The sequence below is a fragment of the Rousettus aegyptiacus genome, unplaced genomic scaffold (assembly GCF_014176215.1).
Source record: "Rousettus aegyptiacus isolate mRouAeg1 unplaced genomic scaffold, mRouAeg1.p scaffold_m13_p_8, whole genome shotgun sequence".
Lineage (NCBI taxonomy): Eukaryota > Metazoa > Chordata > Mammalia > Chiroptera > Pteropodidae > Rousettus > Rousettus aegyptiacus.
Window position 1 is genome coordinate 20,742,645 of NW_023416311.1, and position 20,799 is coordinate 20,763,443.

The window sequence follows — 20,799 nt, forward strand, 5'->3', positions numbered from 1 at the left end:
GAGAGATGTATTTTAAGAATGGGCTCACATGGTTGTAGAAGCTTGATAAGTCCCAAATATGCAGGATGGGTCAGCAGACCAGAGATCCAGGGATGAGTTCCATGGCAGTCTGCTGGCAGAATTCCTTCTTGCTAGAGGCAGTCCAGGTTTTCTCCTACTAAAGTTTTCAGCTGATTTGATGAGGCCCACACATATTATATAGCATAACCTGCTTTATTCAAAGTCCACCTTTTAAATGTTAATCTTATTTAAAACATACCTTCATAGAACCATCCAGAATAATGCTTATGCAAATACCCAGGCACTGCGGCCCAGCCAAGTTGACACATCACCATCACAAGTCCACCCCTCGTCTAATTGACACTCATGCATCCCTTTAAACTTAATCTCTGAATAAAGACAATAACTAGGTCATAATTCTGCTTAGGCGCAAGTTTTCTTTTGTCTTTCAACCGATCACAGGAAACTGCTATTATGCCATAGGTACAGACTGAAAGAGAATAGGTAAGATAGGAGTTGGCATCATAGATATTTGGGCCACTTCTTCATGTAACCTACTTGCCCCTTCAAGGCCTGCTGGAACTTTAGTTCTAGAAGCAAAGAGGGGAGGAGGGCATGGGTCCTGAAGAGTATCGACACTGTCTTGCAAGGGAACTACCTCAGGGGAGACTATAACAGTTTCATAGGGCAATAAAAGGTAAATCTCCTCAGCCAGGTATAGGGAAGTTACTTATACTGGCAAAGAAGATTCAACAGGATGTAAGGGCTCAATGTCTCCAACTTCATCAGAGTGTTCTCACATGTTTCATTTCAAATTTCAAGATCTATTATCAATGACTTCATCAATATCTTTTGCTTTACAATTTGCATTGCAATTCATAGGATTAGATTCTGGGTTTGTTTTTCAGCAATCTGAGCTCTGTGGCCACAGGAGTTAAAAGTCTCTTTCAGAATGGATCAACACAGATGCTTTCAGGTCATTTTTATAGTGCTTGTGCTGGGAATTTGAATCCTTGATATTATTCTCTTCTTTTCCTACTTTGACCAAAGACATTAGAAGCAACTAACCAATCTCATTATATTTATTAATTTGACAAAAAGTTCAAATGTATCTTATACATGGTTTCCCAGATCTTTGCCTCTTATAAGTGTTTGATTAGGATTATCCAATGGCGATATTTTATATATTTCTATTTTCATATCATCACTATTACTCTTTTTACTACTGGAAACATAATCATTAGTGTCTTTAAATCTAATCAGATTAGAGCACCAATTCCAGGAACCCCAGAACCAATTCAGAAAATTCATCCTTAAGATTCTACTTCTTTAGAACCACTCTCAGTATCAAAATCTTTATTGTTCAGGATTCTCCAGAGAAACAGAACCAATAGGATGTATATACAGATAGTTATAAATATAGATATAGAGATAGAGATATGTTTAGATATACAGCTTCACAGGGAGTCTACTGTTCAAGTGAGGGCATCATCTACTGGTAAGAGAGATGATTTTAAGGAATTGGCTCATCGATTGTGAAGGCTTGCCAAACATAAAATCTTCAGGGTAGGCTGGCAGGCTAGAGGCCCAGGGAAGAGTTGTAGTTTAAATCCAAAGGCAGTCTGCTGGCAAGACTTCTTGATCAAGGAAAGTCAGTCTTCATTCCATTAAGGTCTTCGGATAATTGGTTGAGGCCTATCCATACTATGTAGGATAGTCTGCTTAACTCAAAGTCTACCTATTTAAATGTTAATCTCATCCAAAAAACACCTTCACAGATAAGTCCAGAATAATGTTTGACCAAATAGCTGGGCACCATGGCCCAGCCAAGTTAACACAAAAATTGACAATCACAGGTGGTTATCTGAGTGGTGAAATTACAAATTTATTTAAAATTTGGTTTTGCTTTTACTATGATGATTACACATTACTTTTTGTAATAACAAAATCAAAAGTGTATTTTTAGTAGTTAAAAAAAGGCTTTGCTTTAGGAAGTCTTCTCTAGTAATGTGGCACTGAGAAGATGCCGCTATAGCTCTCTAGTACATTATACATAATAAATATGTTGTTGTATGTTCGTCTCTTTAATAGATTGGTTTCTTTTAAGACAGGGTTTTCTCTTTCTGTGCACATATGTTTACCCAAGCACAGTACTCTGCCACAAACTCAAAATATGAATAGCTAACAACAGAAAAAATATTATCCCAAATCAATATTATTACTCTACCTTCTCATTCTAACCTGCCCCATTTCTAGAATTTCTTTGACATCTTCAAACTTCTAGACTGGAAATGGTAACCAAGTAACACATAATCCAAGATTCTGTCAATTTTATGTCAGAAATGGGTCTAGCTCCTGGTCTTTTGCTATCTCCACTTCAACTGCTTAAAGTATTTTAAAAAGCAACCTAAGGTAAAACAAACAAACACATTTCAAAAAACTAGATAATTCTATCATTCATTTGGGAGGAAAAAAAAAACGTAATATAGTCTGAAATACTTCTGAAAAAAAGATTGATGAAAAGGATCTAGCACTACTAAATTTTGAAACACATTGTAAAACTACAGTAAATAAAACAATATGGCATTGATATTCGAATAGACAGAGCTAAGGAACAGAATATAGTACAAAGTCGACCCAGATACATCTGGAAATACTGCATATGCTAATAATTACATTACACATTAAGAGTGGAAAACATGAATTATTCTAGAAAAAAATAAAATTAGATTCTGTGCAAATTCTTTTCAAAACGCCAATAACCAGTTCTCTTGTTCTCAGACACCAATTCTCTCCATCATCAACTATGTCCCCAACAACCCAATTGAATTCTGACACTATCTGAAGTTAATGTAGACCAGAGTTAAGCGCTCAGTCCTACAACACTGCCTCTACTTTAGACACGAGTTCCAAGTCCCAGGTCCCTAGACTACCCACACTTCTATCTGACTTGGCAACAAAGTTGGGAGTTCCCACCTCTCCCTCCTCAGGTTGAAAAGTTTGGAGACCAACTTGGAACTCAGGAAATCACTCTATTTAGGTTTAATGGTTTATTATAAAGTATACAACTCAGGAACAGCCAAATGCAAGAGATGCACAAGACAAGTATGGTATTGAAGGAGTAATTCAGAGCTTCTATACCTTCTGAATGTGCCACCGTACCAGAACATCAATATGTTCATCCACCTTAGTTGTTCAAGCATTTTTATAACCCATCTCCAGCCCCCCATCATTCCCCTGAGATTGGGAGTATGGGGTTGAGAGTTTCCATCCTCTGATCAGTGTTTGGTCTTTCTAGTCACCAGCCCTCATCCTGAGGCTATCTAGGGTTCCCACCTTGGCTCACCTCATTAGCATAGACTCAGGTGTTTTGCAGAAGGAATTGTTATGAATAACAAGACACTCCTATCATTCAGAAAACCAATGGTTTTAGGAGTTCTGTGCCAGAAAGTAGAGACAAAGACCAAATATATATTTTCATTATACCACAGATTCTTATCTAATTTCTCACCAAAATAAGTTCCAAATTAATAAAAAATTAAAATAAAAAATAAAACCTTAAAAATACAAAAGAAAATATGGGAGATATTTTGAAATTCTTATTAAGTGCATTTTATGCAAGTTCCAAATCCCCATTAAATAAAAAAAAAAAAAAAACAGGCTACATCTGACTACATGAAAAAAAATTTTAATATTTAATTGGAAAAAAGACATAAAATACAAACAATACTGAGACAAGTTCAAATGCAACACTAAAAACATAAAGAGCTCCTCCTACAAATCCATAAGAAACCAAATAGGAAAACAGATAAAAGACATGACTAGACAGTTCACATAAAAAGAATGGCTCTTACATATAAGATGTATGCTCAACTTCACTCTCAATAAGTAAAATTTTAAGATAGCATTTTTCACCTATAGAAACAAAATGTTAAACATTCTGAGGCATATGGTTCTGTTCTGGTCCTTTATTGACATATATTTACACATATGTATATATTTGGGAGATTTAATAAGACATACTTTTTATATTCTAGGTTTTCATGTATATATTTCTGTGTCTCCCTTTTACGAATACACAAATTTGGGGAGTTTTTCAAAAATAAAAATATTCTGAATTTTTTATATAGACGATGTTAATATTTTGATGCACGTCCTCTATGCTTTTTTGTACATATGGGAATTGTAGAAAAATTAGATATTGCATACTATTTAAAATATGTTTTTCCCCCTTATCAAGAACACCTATTTATGTCATTAAAAATTTCTTCCTCACCTTCCACATAGACTTTTTCAATACTCTTCTTTCTGCTTTCCCTATCCTTAGTCTTCTCCCTTGGTTCAACCTCTAACCCACTTCCAGAGTTATCTTCATCACGAGTTCTTTGGGTTCCCAGTGCTGGCAGTCTTAGGCCCAGACTTTTTTGTTGTTGTTGTTCTTTTTTATTTATTTACTTAGTTTCAAGTATAAAGTACATTGGTTAGACATCTATATAGTTCATAAAATGGTCCCCCCAATTGCACCCTCTCTCCCCTGACTCTCCACCTAGTCAATGTATTAATGCTAACTGCATTCCCTATGCCATGCTCCCTATCCCTGTGACCATCCATCAGCTACTAATTTGTACTTTTTTGGCCCTTCACCCCATTCTCCCAGGCCTTTATACCACCCCCCTTTGTGTGACACCAAATTGGCCACTGTATTTGTGAGTCTGTTTTTGATTAGTTTGTTCTTTTTATTCCTTAAATTCTGCATATAAATTAAATCATACAGCGTTTATCTTCCTCTGTCTGACTTAAATACCCTCTAGGTCCATCAAAACAATATTTTTTCCATCCTCTTCCTTTTCATGGGTAGGGGTCTTGTTTTCTTATCCATTCAGCCACTCTATCTTTTGGTTACAACACTTAATTCTTTTCCATTTCAGGTACTTATTGATAGAAATGTAGTTGTTACCATTCTTTATTCCTGTTTTTAATACATGTTTTTTTTTAAAGAAGTCTATCCAACATTTCCTGTAATACTGGCTTGGTGGTGTTAAATTCCTTTAGCTTATTTTTGTCTGGGAAGCTCTTTATCTGTCCTTCATCTCTAAATGATAGCTTTGCTGGATAAATTATTCTTGGTTGTAGATCCTGGGTCTTCATCCTATTGAATATTTTCGGCCAAGCCCTTCTGACCCGCATAGTTTCTTTTGAGAAATCAGCTGCCAGTCTTATAGATTTTCCCTTATATTTAATTATTTGTTTTTCTCTCGCTGCTTTTAATACTCTTTCTTTGTATTTAAACTTTGGCATTTTAATTATGGTGTGTCTTGGTGAGGGCCTCTTTCGATCCATGAGTTTTGGAATTCTCTGAGCTTCCTGGGGTTTTATGTCCATTTCCTTCACCAGATTAGAGAAATTTTCCATCATTATTTCTTCAAACAGCTGTTCAACATCTTCATTTTCTTCAGTTATGCTGATCGGATGAATATTTGGAGCCTTAATAGTGTCCCATAGGCTCCTTAAATTATTTTCATAGTCTTGGCATCATTTTTCTTGCCATTCTGATTGAGTGTACGGATTGGCTTTCCTGTCCTCTAGATAAGGCATTTGATCCTCTTTACTCACTTTGTTCATTCCTTTGTTTATTCCACTTGACTTCTCATCTCAGATAATGTGTCCTTCATTGCAGACTGGTTCCTTTTTATAATTTCCATTTGCATTTTTATGTTTTTTATCTCTTTGTTGAAGTTCTCACTGAATTTATCTACACTTCACAAAAGTCCATTGAGCACCTTTACAATGAGGGCTTTGAACTCTGCATCTGTTAGATTACTTGACTCCATTGTATCTGGATCTCTGTTCTGTTCTCTCATGTGGTTTCTGTTTCTTTGTCTTCTCATTTTGGCTGCCTTTCCATGTTTCTACGTACTGAGCAAAGCTCTTAATTCTCTGTCTTATTAGTGTAGATTTATGAAGCAGGTGTCCAGTGGCACAGTCCTGAGAGGGGTTCAGCTGCAGGCCAAACTTAACTGAAAGCTCTACCATTCTGGGGCCACTGTTAAGATTCGGCAAGCAATCCGCAGATACCATGCTTATAGTTGCCTCAAAAGGCCACACCAGAAATGGAGGCCAGCTGTCTCCAATGTGAATCTAGTTGCTGCTCAGCAAGGAGCACCTGACTTGTCGAGGATACACCTGAATGTGGCTTGGGTGGGGCTGTGAGTTGGGGGAGGCAGAGTGTCAGGGAATCCTCTAGGCGGAGTGACCTCTGTTATCCAGTTTGATGATGTCACGGCTATGGAGGCGCTGTGTCTGGCACACTGTTAGTGGGTGAGGGCACAACAGGGAACAATTGATAATGCCAGCACTTCTGTACCCAGCAAGTCTCGCCTTGGCCCTCACTCCGACAATGTCTCCATGTAAGTCCCTGGTGCCCCCTATGCAAAACCAAATTGGCACTGGTGCTCAGAGCAAGCTGGTCTGTCACTGTGAAAATCTGTTCGCGGAAGCAGTCTCTGTAAGAGGCATCTGCCACTACCACAGCCTCTGTCTCATTCAGCTGCTTGAGACAGGGCAGCCCCGCATCCTCGCCCCATCATACCATCTGCTGTTCCAGGGTGTTTTCTTGGACTTCTCCCTAGTTGTATGGCTTGTTCCTCTAGATACCAGGCAATTTTTCCTTGCTCCTGTTCCTTGTTTTTGTCACAATTTTGATTTGGTCGCCAGAGGAATGAACAGAGCCTTTATCATCTATGCAATTTTTTTTTTCTATCTAGGCCCAGACTTTTAATCAGCAAACCAGGCCATAACAGTCAGAACAAGCTACTTCTCCAAATTTGTTTCTTGCAAACTTCTTCTCTCTATCCTATGTATACACCTTTCACTGTGCATGCCAGTCCCTCCCACTGTTAGTCTGACTAGATACACTCTCTTAAACCCTCTTTCCCTGCAAAGTGTCTATCTTTCAAAACCCCATTCAAAACTCACCTCCAGGAAGACTTCTCTGATGCTCAGTTAATACTTTTATGCTCACAGCACTTCATTCATCTCTTAAATATAACATCCTATACTTTCATTTACCTGTTTACAATTTTATCTCCGTTACTAGGCTAAGTGCTTCTTGAGGATTAGGATCTTCCATTCCCACTGGATGAGGACTGGAATAGGAATGAGAGTGAGGGCAGGAGAGAAGAGGTCCTTGAAGAGTGTTTCAGGCTGAACATAGTGTTTCAGGCAGGTAGAATGTTCTAAGAACTGCAAAGTTCATAATGACCAAGGAGCATAAAGTGAGACGGAAAGAGAAAAGGGTTTTAAGCCTGGAGAGGGGGGCACAAGATGTAGTTGACTCTGCAGGTGAATTAAGACATTTAAATTTCAGTCTATGTTCTTGGGGATAACCGAGGGATTGTAAGCAGAGCTGTGGCTTGTAGATTTACTTTTGATAGATTGCTCTAGCAGCAACATGGGAAATTAAGGCAAAGCAACAACTTAGGGCTCTATGGAAGTTAGCCAAGTAAGAAATGATCATAGCCTAAACCTAAGTGGTAGAAATGGGGATGGAGAAAAGTGGATAGAATGGAGAGAGATGACATCTAGAAAGTAAATGTGAAAACATTCATGGAATATGTGGCTATGGGAGCTTGAGACAAAGGGAGTAGTCAAGGGTGAAACCTAAGTTTTTACCTCTCCCCTAATACAATAGTGTAACCCTGAATTTAACCTCTCTCTGCATTGATGTAATCGTCTGTGAAATTGGTTTAATACATGACCTATCAACTTCAAAGGAGTCATATTAGGATCAAACAAGACACTGAATGTGAAGGTGTTATGAAAATTAAATAATTACATGAATGCAGTAATTCATGTCTGGCACAACACAAAGCACATTACACATGCAATTCATTTAATTTTCTCTAAGATGTCACTTCCTTCTACTTTATAGATTAGAAAATTTTGTCAAAAAAGTTAAGTAACTTGTCCAAGGTCACATACCGGTAAACATTGCAAAACTATATTTCAAACTCAAATTCTTTGACTCTAGGGTTCTTTCTTATACACCACACTGCCTCATTAGGGTTCTTTCCTTTAAATGTTCTTTATTGAAATTCCTCCTGAATCAACTAGCTAAACCCCTGCTACCACCTCAATTTCACCACTCATGGACTTTTTCTTTGAAATTCTCCAAAAGATATTCTAAAGTCCTCTCCCATTCTATGTTGCATTAGCATACAGCCAACACTCCCTTGCTACTTTACTTTGCATCATATAATCAAAAAAATTAATTTGCTTGGATTTGTGATAACCAAGACTAGTAAAACAATATATTCAAGTAGATTGCCTTGTATAATGTTAATAAGATGCCCACTTTAAAATTCTGATATTTGTTCATTGTGAAGTTTTTGCATTAACTTTGATTTTTAAAAAATATTGCATTAAAATATTACTGAATTTTTGGTGCCCCTTAAATTTTGTATCCCTGGAAAGACTTCCACTCCCCTTTTCCCTACCTGCAAGCAGATGCCTGAAATTTCACAATCTTCATCTTTGTTTATGTTTCCTCATACATCTCTAACAGTAATTAAATAAATCTGCAGCACGGCAAGTGCATCACAAGTCTCCTTATACTGTGTTATGCTATTAGTCAAACTTATGTAGATGCTTTTGTGATTCTCAAATATACAAACCCACATAAAAGCATTATATACCAGGATATTCACTGCAACCTGAATAGCAGAAGATTTAGAAAAGAATCTCAACATCAATTAGCAGGTGACCTGTTAATTATGTCATTCTTACAAAGAATATCATGCAGCTGTTAATAAGAATAAGAAATCCCTGTTTTTATCAATATTGTACAATCTCTAATATGCTTTAAGATAATACAAACAACTGTGTGTATTATAAATTGCCATTTTGTGTGGGGAAAATGCTTCTATTTATATAGATATATACTTATTTATAAATTCAGAAAGCATCTGGGGGAATTTAGAGCATCTAAACGTAACTGTGTTTGTCTGGAGGAAGTGACACTAGAGTGAGGAAGACTTACTTTTCACCATATATGCTTTGGCACCTTTTGAATTTTCATTATTATCTATAAAAATAAAATACGAAACATTACTAAATACTTGGCACTTGGGGGAACTGGACACTAGAAAATAATTGTGGACACCTTTCAAAACTTTTCTGTCTTAAAAGAAGAGTCTTCTCAAAGGCTGGACAACACTGCTCAATCAAGTTTTTTTCAAATGTGCCTTGAGGGCCTAAAGCCTCAGCAGTATGTTCTGAACCAGAAGGTGAATTGTCTCTTGCTTCTTCTCAACTGCCAACAGACCAATGCTGTAGCTTTCTGAAGGCATCTAGCATTTTTTACCTTGCATTACAGCATTTCCTAGGCTGAACACACCTAGGAAACTAAATGAGAGTCCTGTTGACATAAGAAACATCCAAACCTGCAGAGAATTTTTGAGTTTACTCAAGCCAAACTGACAACATATGCCAGGAAGCAAAATCTCAATGGATGGAGAAAAGGCTCTGGAGAATGGCAGTTTTGCAGTTCATTTTATATTAGAATCAAAGGAAGTTACATGAAAACCATTGGTGAGAAAAAGCATAGCAGGGAAATCTCTAGAATTGGATAAAAAACAAAAGGGAGAAACACATACTTCTTACTTTGGTGCATTGAGGATAGCTGATAATATTTACAGCATGTAGATGGAATGCAGGGAACACGATTATGAGGGGTTCAGTGGCCTTGTGCTCTGGTGCTGATGGTTGTGCCTTTTGAGGGGTAGGAAAAGAAAATCACTCTAATGTTTCAAAGGTATGTAATCCAAGATGTGTAACTACAACGGACAGAACTCACTTAAGGTGAAGAGTGATCTTTGCTAAGGACACTGTAGGCCTGGGATGTGACTACCTGGTATGACCTGCCCAGTTAGGAATCTGACATCAGATCATCCTATTAGTTACTTTTGGTCGCTGAGCTAGCTTGTCAGGCCTACCATGTGGTCTCATCGAGCTTGTCGGGTTTAGCGCACAGACCCTTTTTCATTCACAGTACTTGTGATATTCCTTACAGTACCCCCACATACCTACAACACTGCCAAGCGCACAATATAGTTAAGAAAACTGGTGACAGGCATAAAAGAGGAAGAAACAAAGCAAACCACTGATAGTGAGGGAGAGAGAAAGCTCACGCTACAAATCGCAGTTAAAGACCGCCAGTAAAGAGCAAAAGCTCTCTGACCACTCCCAGCGGTGCGGGGCCCACAACCCCAGCCTCACGCAGAGAAGCGGTTGGCCCCGCCCTGCCGACGTCTTTACGTTCCGGGGCCGCAAAACTGAGAACCGAGGGGTCCTTCCTGCCGGAAAACAGGCTCCTCCCTCGAGCAGTGACGCCGCGGTCCGGACGCGAGGGGGCGGGGCCGCTGTGCCACCGCGACCCAATGAGAGGCGCCTGACGACAGGCAACCCAATGGGGACAGCGCGTTGGCACGCTGGGGGCGGGCAGTGCAAGCTCGACTTTTCCAGAAGACTCGGATAGTACCTCCGGGCCACGCTGAGCCAGCTTTGAGATATCTTCGTATCTGCTCTCTTATTCTTCTGATAGGTCAGCTATGGCGGCTGTGAAGACCCTGAACCCCAAGGCCGAGGTGGCTCGAGCCCAGGCAGCGTTGGCGGTCAACATCAGCGCTGCCCGGGGGTTGCAGGACGTGCTGAGGACCAACTTGGGGCCTAAGGGCACCATGAAGATGTAAGGCGGGGCTGGCGGGGAAGGCCGGGCGGGCACCGTGCACCTCGTTGGGCCGCGAGCCTAATGCCGGGAATCGTGGTCTCGAGCTCGCTGTCTCTGAGCCTCCGGTCCGCCTCAGCAGCCCTTTTTCCACGTCCTCCTAAGTCGGACCTGTTTCCTCCCCCCCCCCCCCCCCCGGCCATTTCCTCCTGTAATCGATACAGCCTCCGTTGAGAACAAAGCTGCCAGCCTGCACCGCACTTCCCGGTGCTTTGGGGCTTCAGCGACCCTGAGGTGTCGGCAGACTTTTTTAGAAGGGAGGGAGATGGGCAGTGCACTGTTCCTATTACCACAAGGGGAGAACCAACCCTTTAGAATCTGGGTGAAGCCTCGTGTTTATGGGATTCAGTTTGTTCTTTGTTGCGAAAGTGACTGATTTCGTTTCTGCCCATTGAACAGGCTTGTTTCTGGTGCTGGAGACATCAAGCTTACTAAAGATGGCAATGTGCTACTTCATGAAATGGTGAGAGGCAGCTATACTAAAACGTCTTGGTTTTCCATAGTACATTTAACTTGTGGGAAGATTTTTAACGTTTATTCTCAAGTAGGAGAAAATCAAAGTCATCATTTCTTAATAGGTGGTCTTTCAGACAGTGGAGGAAGTAGAAAAGGAATGTAATCAGTAATGGTAGCGACTGTACAGTAGTAAAGTGAGAAGCCCTGAAGTCAAATACCTTTTTTTAAATGCCTACTTTTGACATTTAAAGCCTTTGTTAGAGGAGTGTAATTATTATAATTCTAATAAGATCTGGAAAACAAGTTATTGACACACGCAGAATGAGACAGGTTTACACTTTTTCTCTTTTTAAAACAGTGATTCCTGTTACATTTCATCACTCCACCTCCAACACACCACCTGTCAGCTGGAGGGGGAGAAATGAGATGTAACAAAATTTGTTGTTAAACCATTTAAAAGGTCTCCTGACCAAGAAACTTCAAATCCAATGTTTTGAATTCAGAATAAAATTTAAGGTTTTGAAGCTTTCTACATCCAAATGGTTGTAAATATCTTCAGTAAGGATTAGCTAACCTCGAAAGTGTAGTTTTTGTTTTTAGTGGTCTAAGTGGTGCCCTGTGCTAGCTCGGAACAATTTGGAGTTGTAGTGATGCAGGACGGGGCAAATTTCCTTGAGTTGTGGGGAGACCAAGCCCTGCACTAAAAGAAGAGGGTCCTTTGGTGAAGAGTGTGGAAGAATTCAACACACACCCCCCAAAGTTAAGAGTCAAAAGGAAAGTTTATTAGAAAAGGGATAACACTCCACAGAGTGTGGTCTTAGAGCCAGAGAGTGGGAGAGACCAAGAGAGATGTGGAAAGACAGTGAGTAGGGGGTGGAGTGTTAAGGAATTATATATCATTGTTTAGTTCAAGTTACTGTTTAAAAGACTTTGTTTACCCATTTCCTTTGATATAGACATCCAGTGAGGAAGGGGAAGGGTATGTAGTGGGAAGAGGTAAGAATATGTAGAATGAAAGGCCTGCTGGCAGTTTCTAGCCTTTAATCCATAGGTTCCCTATGGTTTAGCCATAGGGAATGACTCTTGCTTTCACAGGTGTAGGGAATGGGTTGTTTGTAAACCCAGTGGAATTCTTACTTTGATCTGAAGGTGTCCTCCTGGCCTCCTTACAGGACTGATCAGCATATTGCTGTCTCTGATTGTGGCTTTATTAACATTTTAATTTTCTTGCCTCCTCCCTACATTAATAGTTTAAACTTCATATCAGAAAAGCCTTATCTACATGGCTTTTATTTTACTAGATTTTTTAAATTGTGAAATATGACACAAACACAGAGATGGACATTAAACATTTACAGCTTAACAAGAAACCATAAAGAAAACACAGCGAAAAGTATACAGTATCACCTGTGTAGTAATCTTACCAAAAATAACATCAGCAAATTAGATAATGAGATAGATAGTCTGCTAGATGACTGGGCTGGATTCTTAAAACTGTCAATGTCCACAAAGACATAAAAGTCTGGGGAACTATTCTAGATTAAAGGAAAATAAGGAGACATAAAAACCAAAAGCAGTGCAGGAGCCTTGATGGGATCCTTTGTAATTAAGAATCTGTGGGTGACATTGGAGACTCGATGAATATCCTGTTCTTGCAAAGCCTTTTCACAGTGATTTAGCATCCACTGATGATCTTTGCTAAAAGGGCTATTTTTTATTTTCTTTTTAATTATTTGGTAATGGTAAGTAACTGAACACTGCTTGGGCTTTCATTTTATGAGGTACCTGGTTTATTCCCACAAAAGTCCTTGATATTATCGGTTACTGTTACTTCTTAGTTCTATCACCTTATGTAAACTAACTGAATCTCAGATTTCCTTTTCAGTAAGATGGAGATAATCTTAAAGAAGTAAACAAATTTAAATATGAAAATGTTTTGGTCATCAGAAACCGATATTGCAAAATAGCTAATGGTAAATTTTTAATCAAACTAAAATGTAGCTGAACACTTGGGCAGTTTGTGCAAGTAGCACATTTCACACATTTTAAGATACGTTTAGATCGTTTTAAGATATTTAATTTTTTTTCTACTTTCAGCAAATTCAACACCCAACAGCCTCCTTAATAGCCAAAGTAGCAACAGCCCAGGATGACATCACTGGTGATGGTACCACTTCCAACGTCCTGATCATTGGGGAACTGCTGAAGCAGGCGGACCTCTACATTTCTGAAGTATACATGATTCTTGTGTTTCCGTGGTATTTTATTATGTATAGGAAATAATCTGAGTTTTAGTTATACAAATTGATGTGTTAATATTACCTGAGGCAATAGAGTGCGAAGAGCAGGAAGCTTCACTCTGGGAACTAGAGTCTTTATATTGGTCTGACTTTTATTATGATCCTGGACAAGTTAAGGAAACTTATTTGGCCTGAAGGGGGTTTTGTTGTTTGTTTTTTTAATCAAGTTGCATTGTACATGTGACTTATATCCATCTATGATGTAGATTTCTGAATGAGATCTAGAAATGGGATTGTCAGTACTGAACATATTTATAAGGAAAAAGGCAACTGAAAACAAATTTAAATAAGAATTCTACAACATTTAGCCCTGGGAAGTTGCAAAGTTAGAGTAAACCTCAATGAATACTATTCTGATATCAGCAAAACTTCTACAAAAATTGGAATTCAGTCTTCCTGACTACTAATAAAAAATAGTAAATGATGTGAATTAATTTCAGATTACTGATAGAAAAGATATAATGGTCCTGTTAACTGCAGGTTGTTGTTACACATTGAGTTTTTGTCATTCCTTGTGGTTTGCACGGTGAAAACCCAAGTGTGCTTTGTAGTTCCCTTGGCTTCGACTCTGTGCTAGAGCAATGTCTGTCTTCCTCTGCATTGAAAGGACTATTTATCCTTTCAGATGTATTCAGAAAGTCAGCACATTTTATTGTATTAATGAATATGAATGATCCAGAATAAATGTTCAAAAATATATTTTATCATTAATTATAGTTCCATCTAATTGAAGAACTCCACTGTTAATAGTGGTTTTGTAATCGTGTGTGTATTATAGGGCCTTCATCCCAGAATAATAACAGAAGGATTTGAAGCTGCAAAAGAAAAGGCACTTCAGTTGTTGGAACAAATCAAAGTAAGCAAAGAGATGGATAGGGAAACACTCATAGATGTGGCCAGAACATCTCTTCGTACTAAAGTTCATGCTGAACTTGGTGATGTCTTAACAGAGGTAAGTGTTAAATTAGGTATGTGTCTGGTAGTATAGTACACCTATATCAAAACTCCTGATTTAGAAACAGCAATATACTTAATCAATTTCAATTACAGGATACTCTCTAAATTCTTCACAGTGTCATCCTTTGAAATAAGTAGGTTCATTTTTGTGAAAATGATAACCTGTGTTCCTAAAAAGTAAAATGAGAAAAAAAAGTCTACTTGACCAGATTGTAAAATAAAAATCAGAGTTCATTATTAAAAAGTTTCCTGTTATTAATATTTTTAATAGGATGGATGTTGGTGGTTTTTTAGATAATTATAAATTTAGATTTCAGAAATGTAAATGACTTCAGCCCCTTTACAAATGTATTCTATTAGCTCATAGCAAATGACTTAGTTCAGAGGTTTTAAAGTCAAGAAACTGTCTACTTTAAACTTTTCTAAAGAATAAGCAACCGACTTCAAATAAAATTCATTTAATGGTTATACTTCTATTGTAGGCTGTAGTTGACTCCATTTTGGCCATTAGAAAACAAGATGAACCTATTGATCTCTTCATGGTTGAGATCATGGAGATGAAACATAAATCTGAAACCGATACAAGGTAGGTGTAGAATACTATTAATATTTATAAAGTGTGTTTGCAAATTTATAGGTGCTTTCTTTATACAATACTTATTTTTGGCTGAATAATTTTTTGTCTTTGAATTAATGCATATTGCCTAGGTGAATATTTAATTTACTCACTAGCTCTCAAAGTTGGTACTATATGTTTATAGTCAGAATGATTCAGAAAAGTGAGTTACATCAGTCATTTGGCATTTATTAACAGTTGGACACAAAGCATGATGGAAGACTATTGGAGAGTTTTAAAATACATTTCAAAGACCTAATTTGAAAACTTTTTTTAGAAAGGTAATCACAATTTGGTGGCCTACCAGTTGAGACATTTTCTCTAAAATTTTCTGTACAAGACATCAGGGTTGTTGCTTTTGTTTGAATGACTTGTTTTTGTTCTGGAATGTTGCTTTTTTACAATTGAACCTGCCTAGGTTTCACTCAAAAATCTTGTTCAAATAACTCAAGGAATAAAGCTGATTATTGGAAAATTATTAACACAGTCTCAAATTAGTGTTGTAATTTTGTTGGCATATATTATATCATCTGGAAATCAATAACAATATGATTTTTTGTTTTAAACTTATTTTTCAATTCTATTTGACAGATAACATATTAGTTTCCAATATGTAATAGTGATTAGACATCTATATATATACTTTATGAATTGATTGCCGTAATTCTTTGTGTTTTAACAGCTTAATCAGAGGTCTAGTCTTGGACCATGGGGCAAGGCATCCTGACATGAAAAAACGAGTAGAAGATGCATATATTCTCACGTGCAATGTGTCATTAGAATATGAAAAAACGTGAGTTTATATCCCCTTACAAATGGAATCAAAAAGCAGAGGAGCTTAGTATTTTGGGCAAGTCCCTTCTTTGTTGAGACTCAATTTCTCCACTGTTAAGAACAATAATCCCTCATTTGGGTTGGTAGAATCAAGACTAACCCAGTTTCTGAGGCTACTGGCTTATCTTCTCAAAATATGAACATTCTCCCTCCTTTCTGTAACTTTTTTTTAATAGAGAAGTGAATTCTGGCTTTTTTTACAAGAGTGCAGAAGAGAGAGAGAAACTAGTAAAGGCTGAAAGAAAATTCATTGAAGATAGAGTTAAGAAAATAATAGAACTGAAAAAAAAGGTCTGTGGTGACTCAGATAAAGGATTTGTTGTTATTAATCAAAAGGTGAGAATGAATTTTGTTTTATAAATTAGTCTATTCATTTTTATTATTAAGGTGGAATATACTGAAACTATTTTTTATTTCTATTATAGGGAATTGACCCATTTTCCTTAGATGCTCTTGCAAAGGAAGGCATAGTAGCTCTGCGCAGAGCCAAAAGGAGAAATATGGAAAGGTATGGGATATCAGATTATCTGAGTGATAAGAATTTATGCAAATTAATTGGGATTATTCCTTTTTCTCCTACTTAATTTTTGCATTTTTAAAATTTTTTTATTGTGAAATAAACATAGAATTTATTTTACCCATTTTTTTACAGTGTAAAATTCAGTAGCATTAGGTCACATTCATATTCAACCATCACCATTATCCATCTCCAGAATTTTTTCATAATTGCAAACTGAAACTCTATCCCTTAAACAATTACTCCCCATTTCTCCCCCTTCCCCCCCCGACACACACCCCTTACCCCATAAATACTATTCTACTCTTTGTCTCTATGAATTTAGTACCTTATATAAGGGAATCATACAATATTTGTTTTTTTGTGTCCGGCTTATTTCACTTAGCATGTTTTCAAAGTTCATCCACATTGTAGCATGTATCAGAATTTTGTGTCATTTTAAGAATGAATAATATCCAATTGTATGGATATATCACATCCTTGGTCATCCATTTATCAGTGGACATTTATTTGGGTTTCTGCCTTTTTGGCTATTATGAAATAATGCTGCTATGAACATTGTGTATATTTTTTATTTTTAAACCATCATATATATTGTACATGTTTTTCCATTTCAAGAGATGGCATCAAGGGGTTTTACAGAATTACTTCCTCCCAAAGAGCATAATTTTAGTATGTAATTCTGAAAGATTGCTTCCTAAAAATTATTAATCTTTAAACATAATTTATAAAAATCACATCTCCTTTAAAATAATTCAATATTTCAGGCTGACTCTTGCTTGTGGTGGAATAGCTCTAAATTCTTTTGATGAGCTAAATCCTGATTGTTTGGGACATGCTGGACTTGTCTATGAGTATACGTTGGTAAGTGTATTTTCTTTCTAAAGGTAATACTTTGTTTCATGAATTCTTTAGTAGTAAAAACTCATTCAGACTCGGGACCAGATTTTGCTTTGTTTCTATACATTTCTGTTGTTTATGTGTAGCGATATGCCTTTGGAAAACTCAGCCATTATGTGTGGCTTTTTTTGTTTGTTTGTTTTTTGTTTTTAGAGAAATCATTTACTTTAATGTGATCAGTGTTGTTCTCTATTAATATGCTACTTACATTTCTCCTCGATCATTCGTTGTACAACTATATCTTGGTTTTGGAAATATCTCTACATAGGGAGAAGAGAAGTTCACCTTTATTGAGAAATGTAACAATCCTCGTTCTGTCACATTATTAGTCAAAGGACCAAATAAGCACACGCTCACTCAAATCAAAGATGCAATAAGAGATGGCTTGAGGGCTGTTAAAAATGCTATTGATGATGGTAAGATCCTCACTGTATTTCAACTATATTCTTTTTGCTAATGTGAAAAGGCATGGCTGAATACTGTGTTCTTTTTATCAGTAGCTTACACAGCCAGACACCATGCAAAAGTAAAGTCTTCCCTTTAAAATGACTAATGGTATGCCAGATGTTTTCATAGCATATCATTATTAAAAGTGGATACAAATAAATGAGGCAAGAGCTTCCAAGTGCTAAATTTTAATCATTCTATTTGATAGGTTGCTTGTATTGCTTTCAAATGCAATATTAAAATTGCTGTGGTTATACTGAATTCTAAAGGAATTAATGGCTTTCATATATATGTTTTAATTTATATGTTTTCTTATAATTCTAGTCTGCTTTGTTTCTTAGCATTTTTCTCTTCCCCACGCAACAGGCTGTATAGTTCCAGGTGCTGGTGCAGTGGAAGTGGCAATGGCAGAGGCCCTGGTTAAATATAAGCCCAATGTAAAGGGCAGGGCTCAACTTGGAGTTCAAGCATTTGCTGATGCATTGCTCATTATTCCCAAGGTACGACTACTTTAACAGTCAGTTTTCTCAAATACACCAAAATGATTCAGCTGATGAATAAAAGCTTTTTGATAATGTGGATTTTTCATAATGTGGATTTCAAATAAACAAGTTTGATCAGTTTTCTCCTTAACACTAGAAGAGGTGTATTCCATCATCTAAATGTATTTGATTCCTCTGGAAAGGAAAATGAATATCTGAAGTTTCAGATGTAAGAACTAGAAAGAAGTTTTCAGTGCAAGGGTTATGCTTGAATACAAGCTTGCTTTCTGTTTGTTAAACTATGATTAATATGATTTTCTGTGGATTGCTAATTGGAAATACTGGTTATTTTACATTTGACTATCACTTTTTAGGTCCATCCTTTTAAAAATTGTGTTTGTTTGCTTTAGGTTCTTGCTCAGAATTCTGGTTTTGATCTTCAGGAAACACTGGTTAAAGTTCAAGCAGAACATTCAAATTCAGGTCAACTCGTGGGTGTGGACTTGAATACAGGTAAGAGAATGCAACTATTTGTAAGGGGAGAACTAGATAATGCAGATAAGGTAAAGCTAGGAAGGATCAAAAAAATCCTGGAGAGTTGCTTTGCAGTTTGTTGTTAGTCCTATCAGGGAACTCTGGGTTTCTAAAATATGGTATAAAAATGGAATGACTAGATACAGTAAGGGAATAAGAATATACATTTGAATAATTTCAAAGAGTGTGGATTTGTTAATGTTGCTGAGTGGTGATAGAGGGTTTGGGTTACCACTGAAAAATTTCATATTGGGCTTTACTCAATTTTATATCAAACTTTGATGAGAAAATACATTAGGCAATCATATTTACTGGTGAAAAAAGGGCTGAGGATAGCAAATAATGCTTGAAGAGGGGACCAAATATAATGTATTTTAAAGTGTTGGTCCTAGGCCAATGTAAAAAATTAATATAAGCACAAAGTGCAAACAGGCTAACTGAGATACATCCATGCAATATGTGTAAGAGCTACTGTGGTAAAACAGTATTATTTATGATAAGCCCATTTTGGCCAGATTGTAGTTCAAGTGCTGTATGTTAATATGAACAAATGTGAGTATGTCCAGAAAAACAAGATGTGCAAACATTTGGTAAGCAATTAGAGCATTCCTATCACTGAATTATCTAGAGATTAGTCACTCATCAGAGATACTGTGCACAGAAACGATTTAGAATATAAAATTGGACTAATTGAGAAACTTTGGGTTCTCATACTTAAGAGTGGAGGAAATGAGAGTAATTAGTGGTGAGCAGAGCAGCACAGAATACTGCGTTGTAGACAACATTCTGATTTTATGACCTGTTATATATGATTTTAAGATGACTGGGTTGCTTTTCAGGTGAGCCAATGGTAGCAGCAGAAGTAGGCATATGGGATAACTATTGTGTAAAGAAACAGCTTCTTCACTCTTGGTAAGTTTTGGAAAGCCAAAATGAAAATAATCTTTAGGTTATCATCATACTCTCAATTTGCTGTGTTCTTTTAATTCCCGCCCCCCCCCCCCCCCGCCCCATGAAAACGTGATCAACCGAAAGTATGGGAAAGGGGAAATTTAATTGGATATAACTCACATGGCTTAGTTGAGAATTGAATTAGGGTTCATATCTGAAATCTGATCCGTGTGATTGTCTCCTTTCAGCACTGTGATTGCCACCAACATTCTCCTGGTTGATGAGATTATGCGTGCTGGAATGTCTTCTCTAAAAGGCTGAATTGAAGTTACCCTTGTATCATCTGAATCATGACGACTCTATAGTATGATTCTAAGAATATAGCAATGGAAGTTTTGCCCAAGCTTCAAATGATTATCAAAGGAATTTTCTTTTCCCATATGACAAAATGAAAGAACACTGGCACCTATTCAAATTCTAAAGTCTGAAATTATTACAGTATTTTTATAATTGCATTCATTGTACACACGTAAAATAAAGCAAGCTGTTTTCACCCAGTGATCAGGATGTTTTGCTTTAGCTTCAGTGACAATACATGTTAGAAAGCATGATATCTACCTTATTAAATATTCCTTGAAAAACATTTTAATGGTTTAATAATTTTTTCTAATTATTTTAATTTATGCAATAGTTCCCTATTGTTAAGCATTCAAGTTTAAAATTTTGTATGCTAAATAAGTAAGTAACTTAAGGTTTTAAAACCATCCCTGTTTTCGTAGTATGAATTCCTGAGTAAAACTATTGGGTCTTTCTGTTGGACTTTTCATGCTAAAATGTTCCCCAGGATGGTTTGGTAGTGGTTAAAAAGGTGGGTGAACTAGAGGTGTAAGGGAGTTGAAAGAGCTGCAAGTATAAAGTGGCAGAAATAGAAATAGAAGAGGCAGAAGTAGATGGCTAAAGTTGTGAGTAAGGGCTATGTGAGTGAGATCAGATTTTCAGATGGACCAATTTTCACACCTCTGAACCTTTGATTATGCTGAAATATATCCATCCTAAAACTTTCAGTGACATCTTTTTCTAAC

At 37.0% G+C, this 20,799-nt stretch overlaps 1 protein-coding gene and 2 non-coding genes across 3 annotated transcripts; all 3 read left to right on the plus strand.

The window, feature by feature from the left end:
• The first annotated feature begins 10,472 nt into the window (after positions 1-10,472).
• Positions 10,473-20,360, plus strand: CCT6A (chaperonin containing TCP1 subunit 6A). Its single transcript, XM_016138550.2, has 14 exons — positions 10,473-10,744; positions 11,183-11,246; positions 13,337-13,471; positions 14,318-14,491; positions 14,979-15,082; positions 15,795-15,905; positions 16,123-16,282; positions 16,372-16,454; positions 17,231-17,327; positions 17,632-17,779; positions 18,177-18,310; positions 18,703-18,805; positions 19,666-19,738; positions 19,966-20,360. The coding sequence occupies exons 1-14, from the start codon at positions 10,608-10,610 to the stop codon at positions 20,036-20,038; spliced, it is 1,596 nt and encodes a 531-aa protein (XP_015994036.1). The 5' UTR covers positions 10,473-10,607; the 3' UTR covers positions 20,039-20,360.
• LOC118607191 lies at positions 14,059-14,189 on the plus strand. The gene has a single exon (XR_004952729.1). It is a non-coding gene; the product is annotated as a small nucleolar RNA SNORA22 (small nucleolar RNA).
• Positions 17,830-17,967, plus strand: LOC118607190. Its single transcript, XR_004952728.1, has one exon. It is a non-coding gene; the product is annotated as a small nucleolar RNA SNORA15 (small nucleolar RNA).
• Positions 20,361-20,799: the final 439 nt, after the last annotated feature.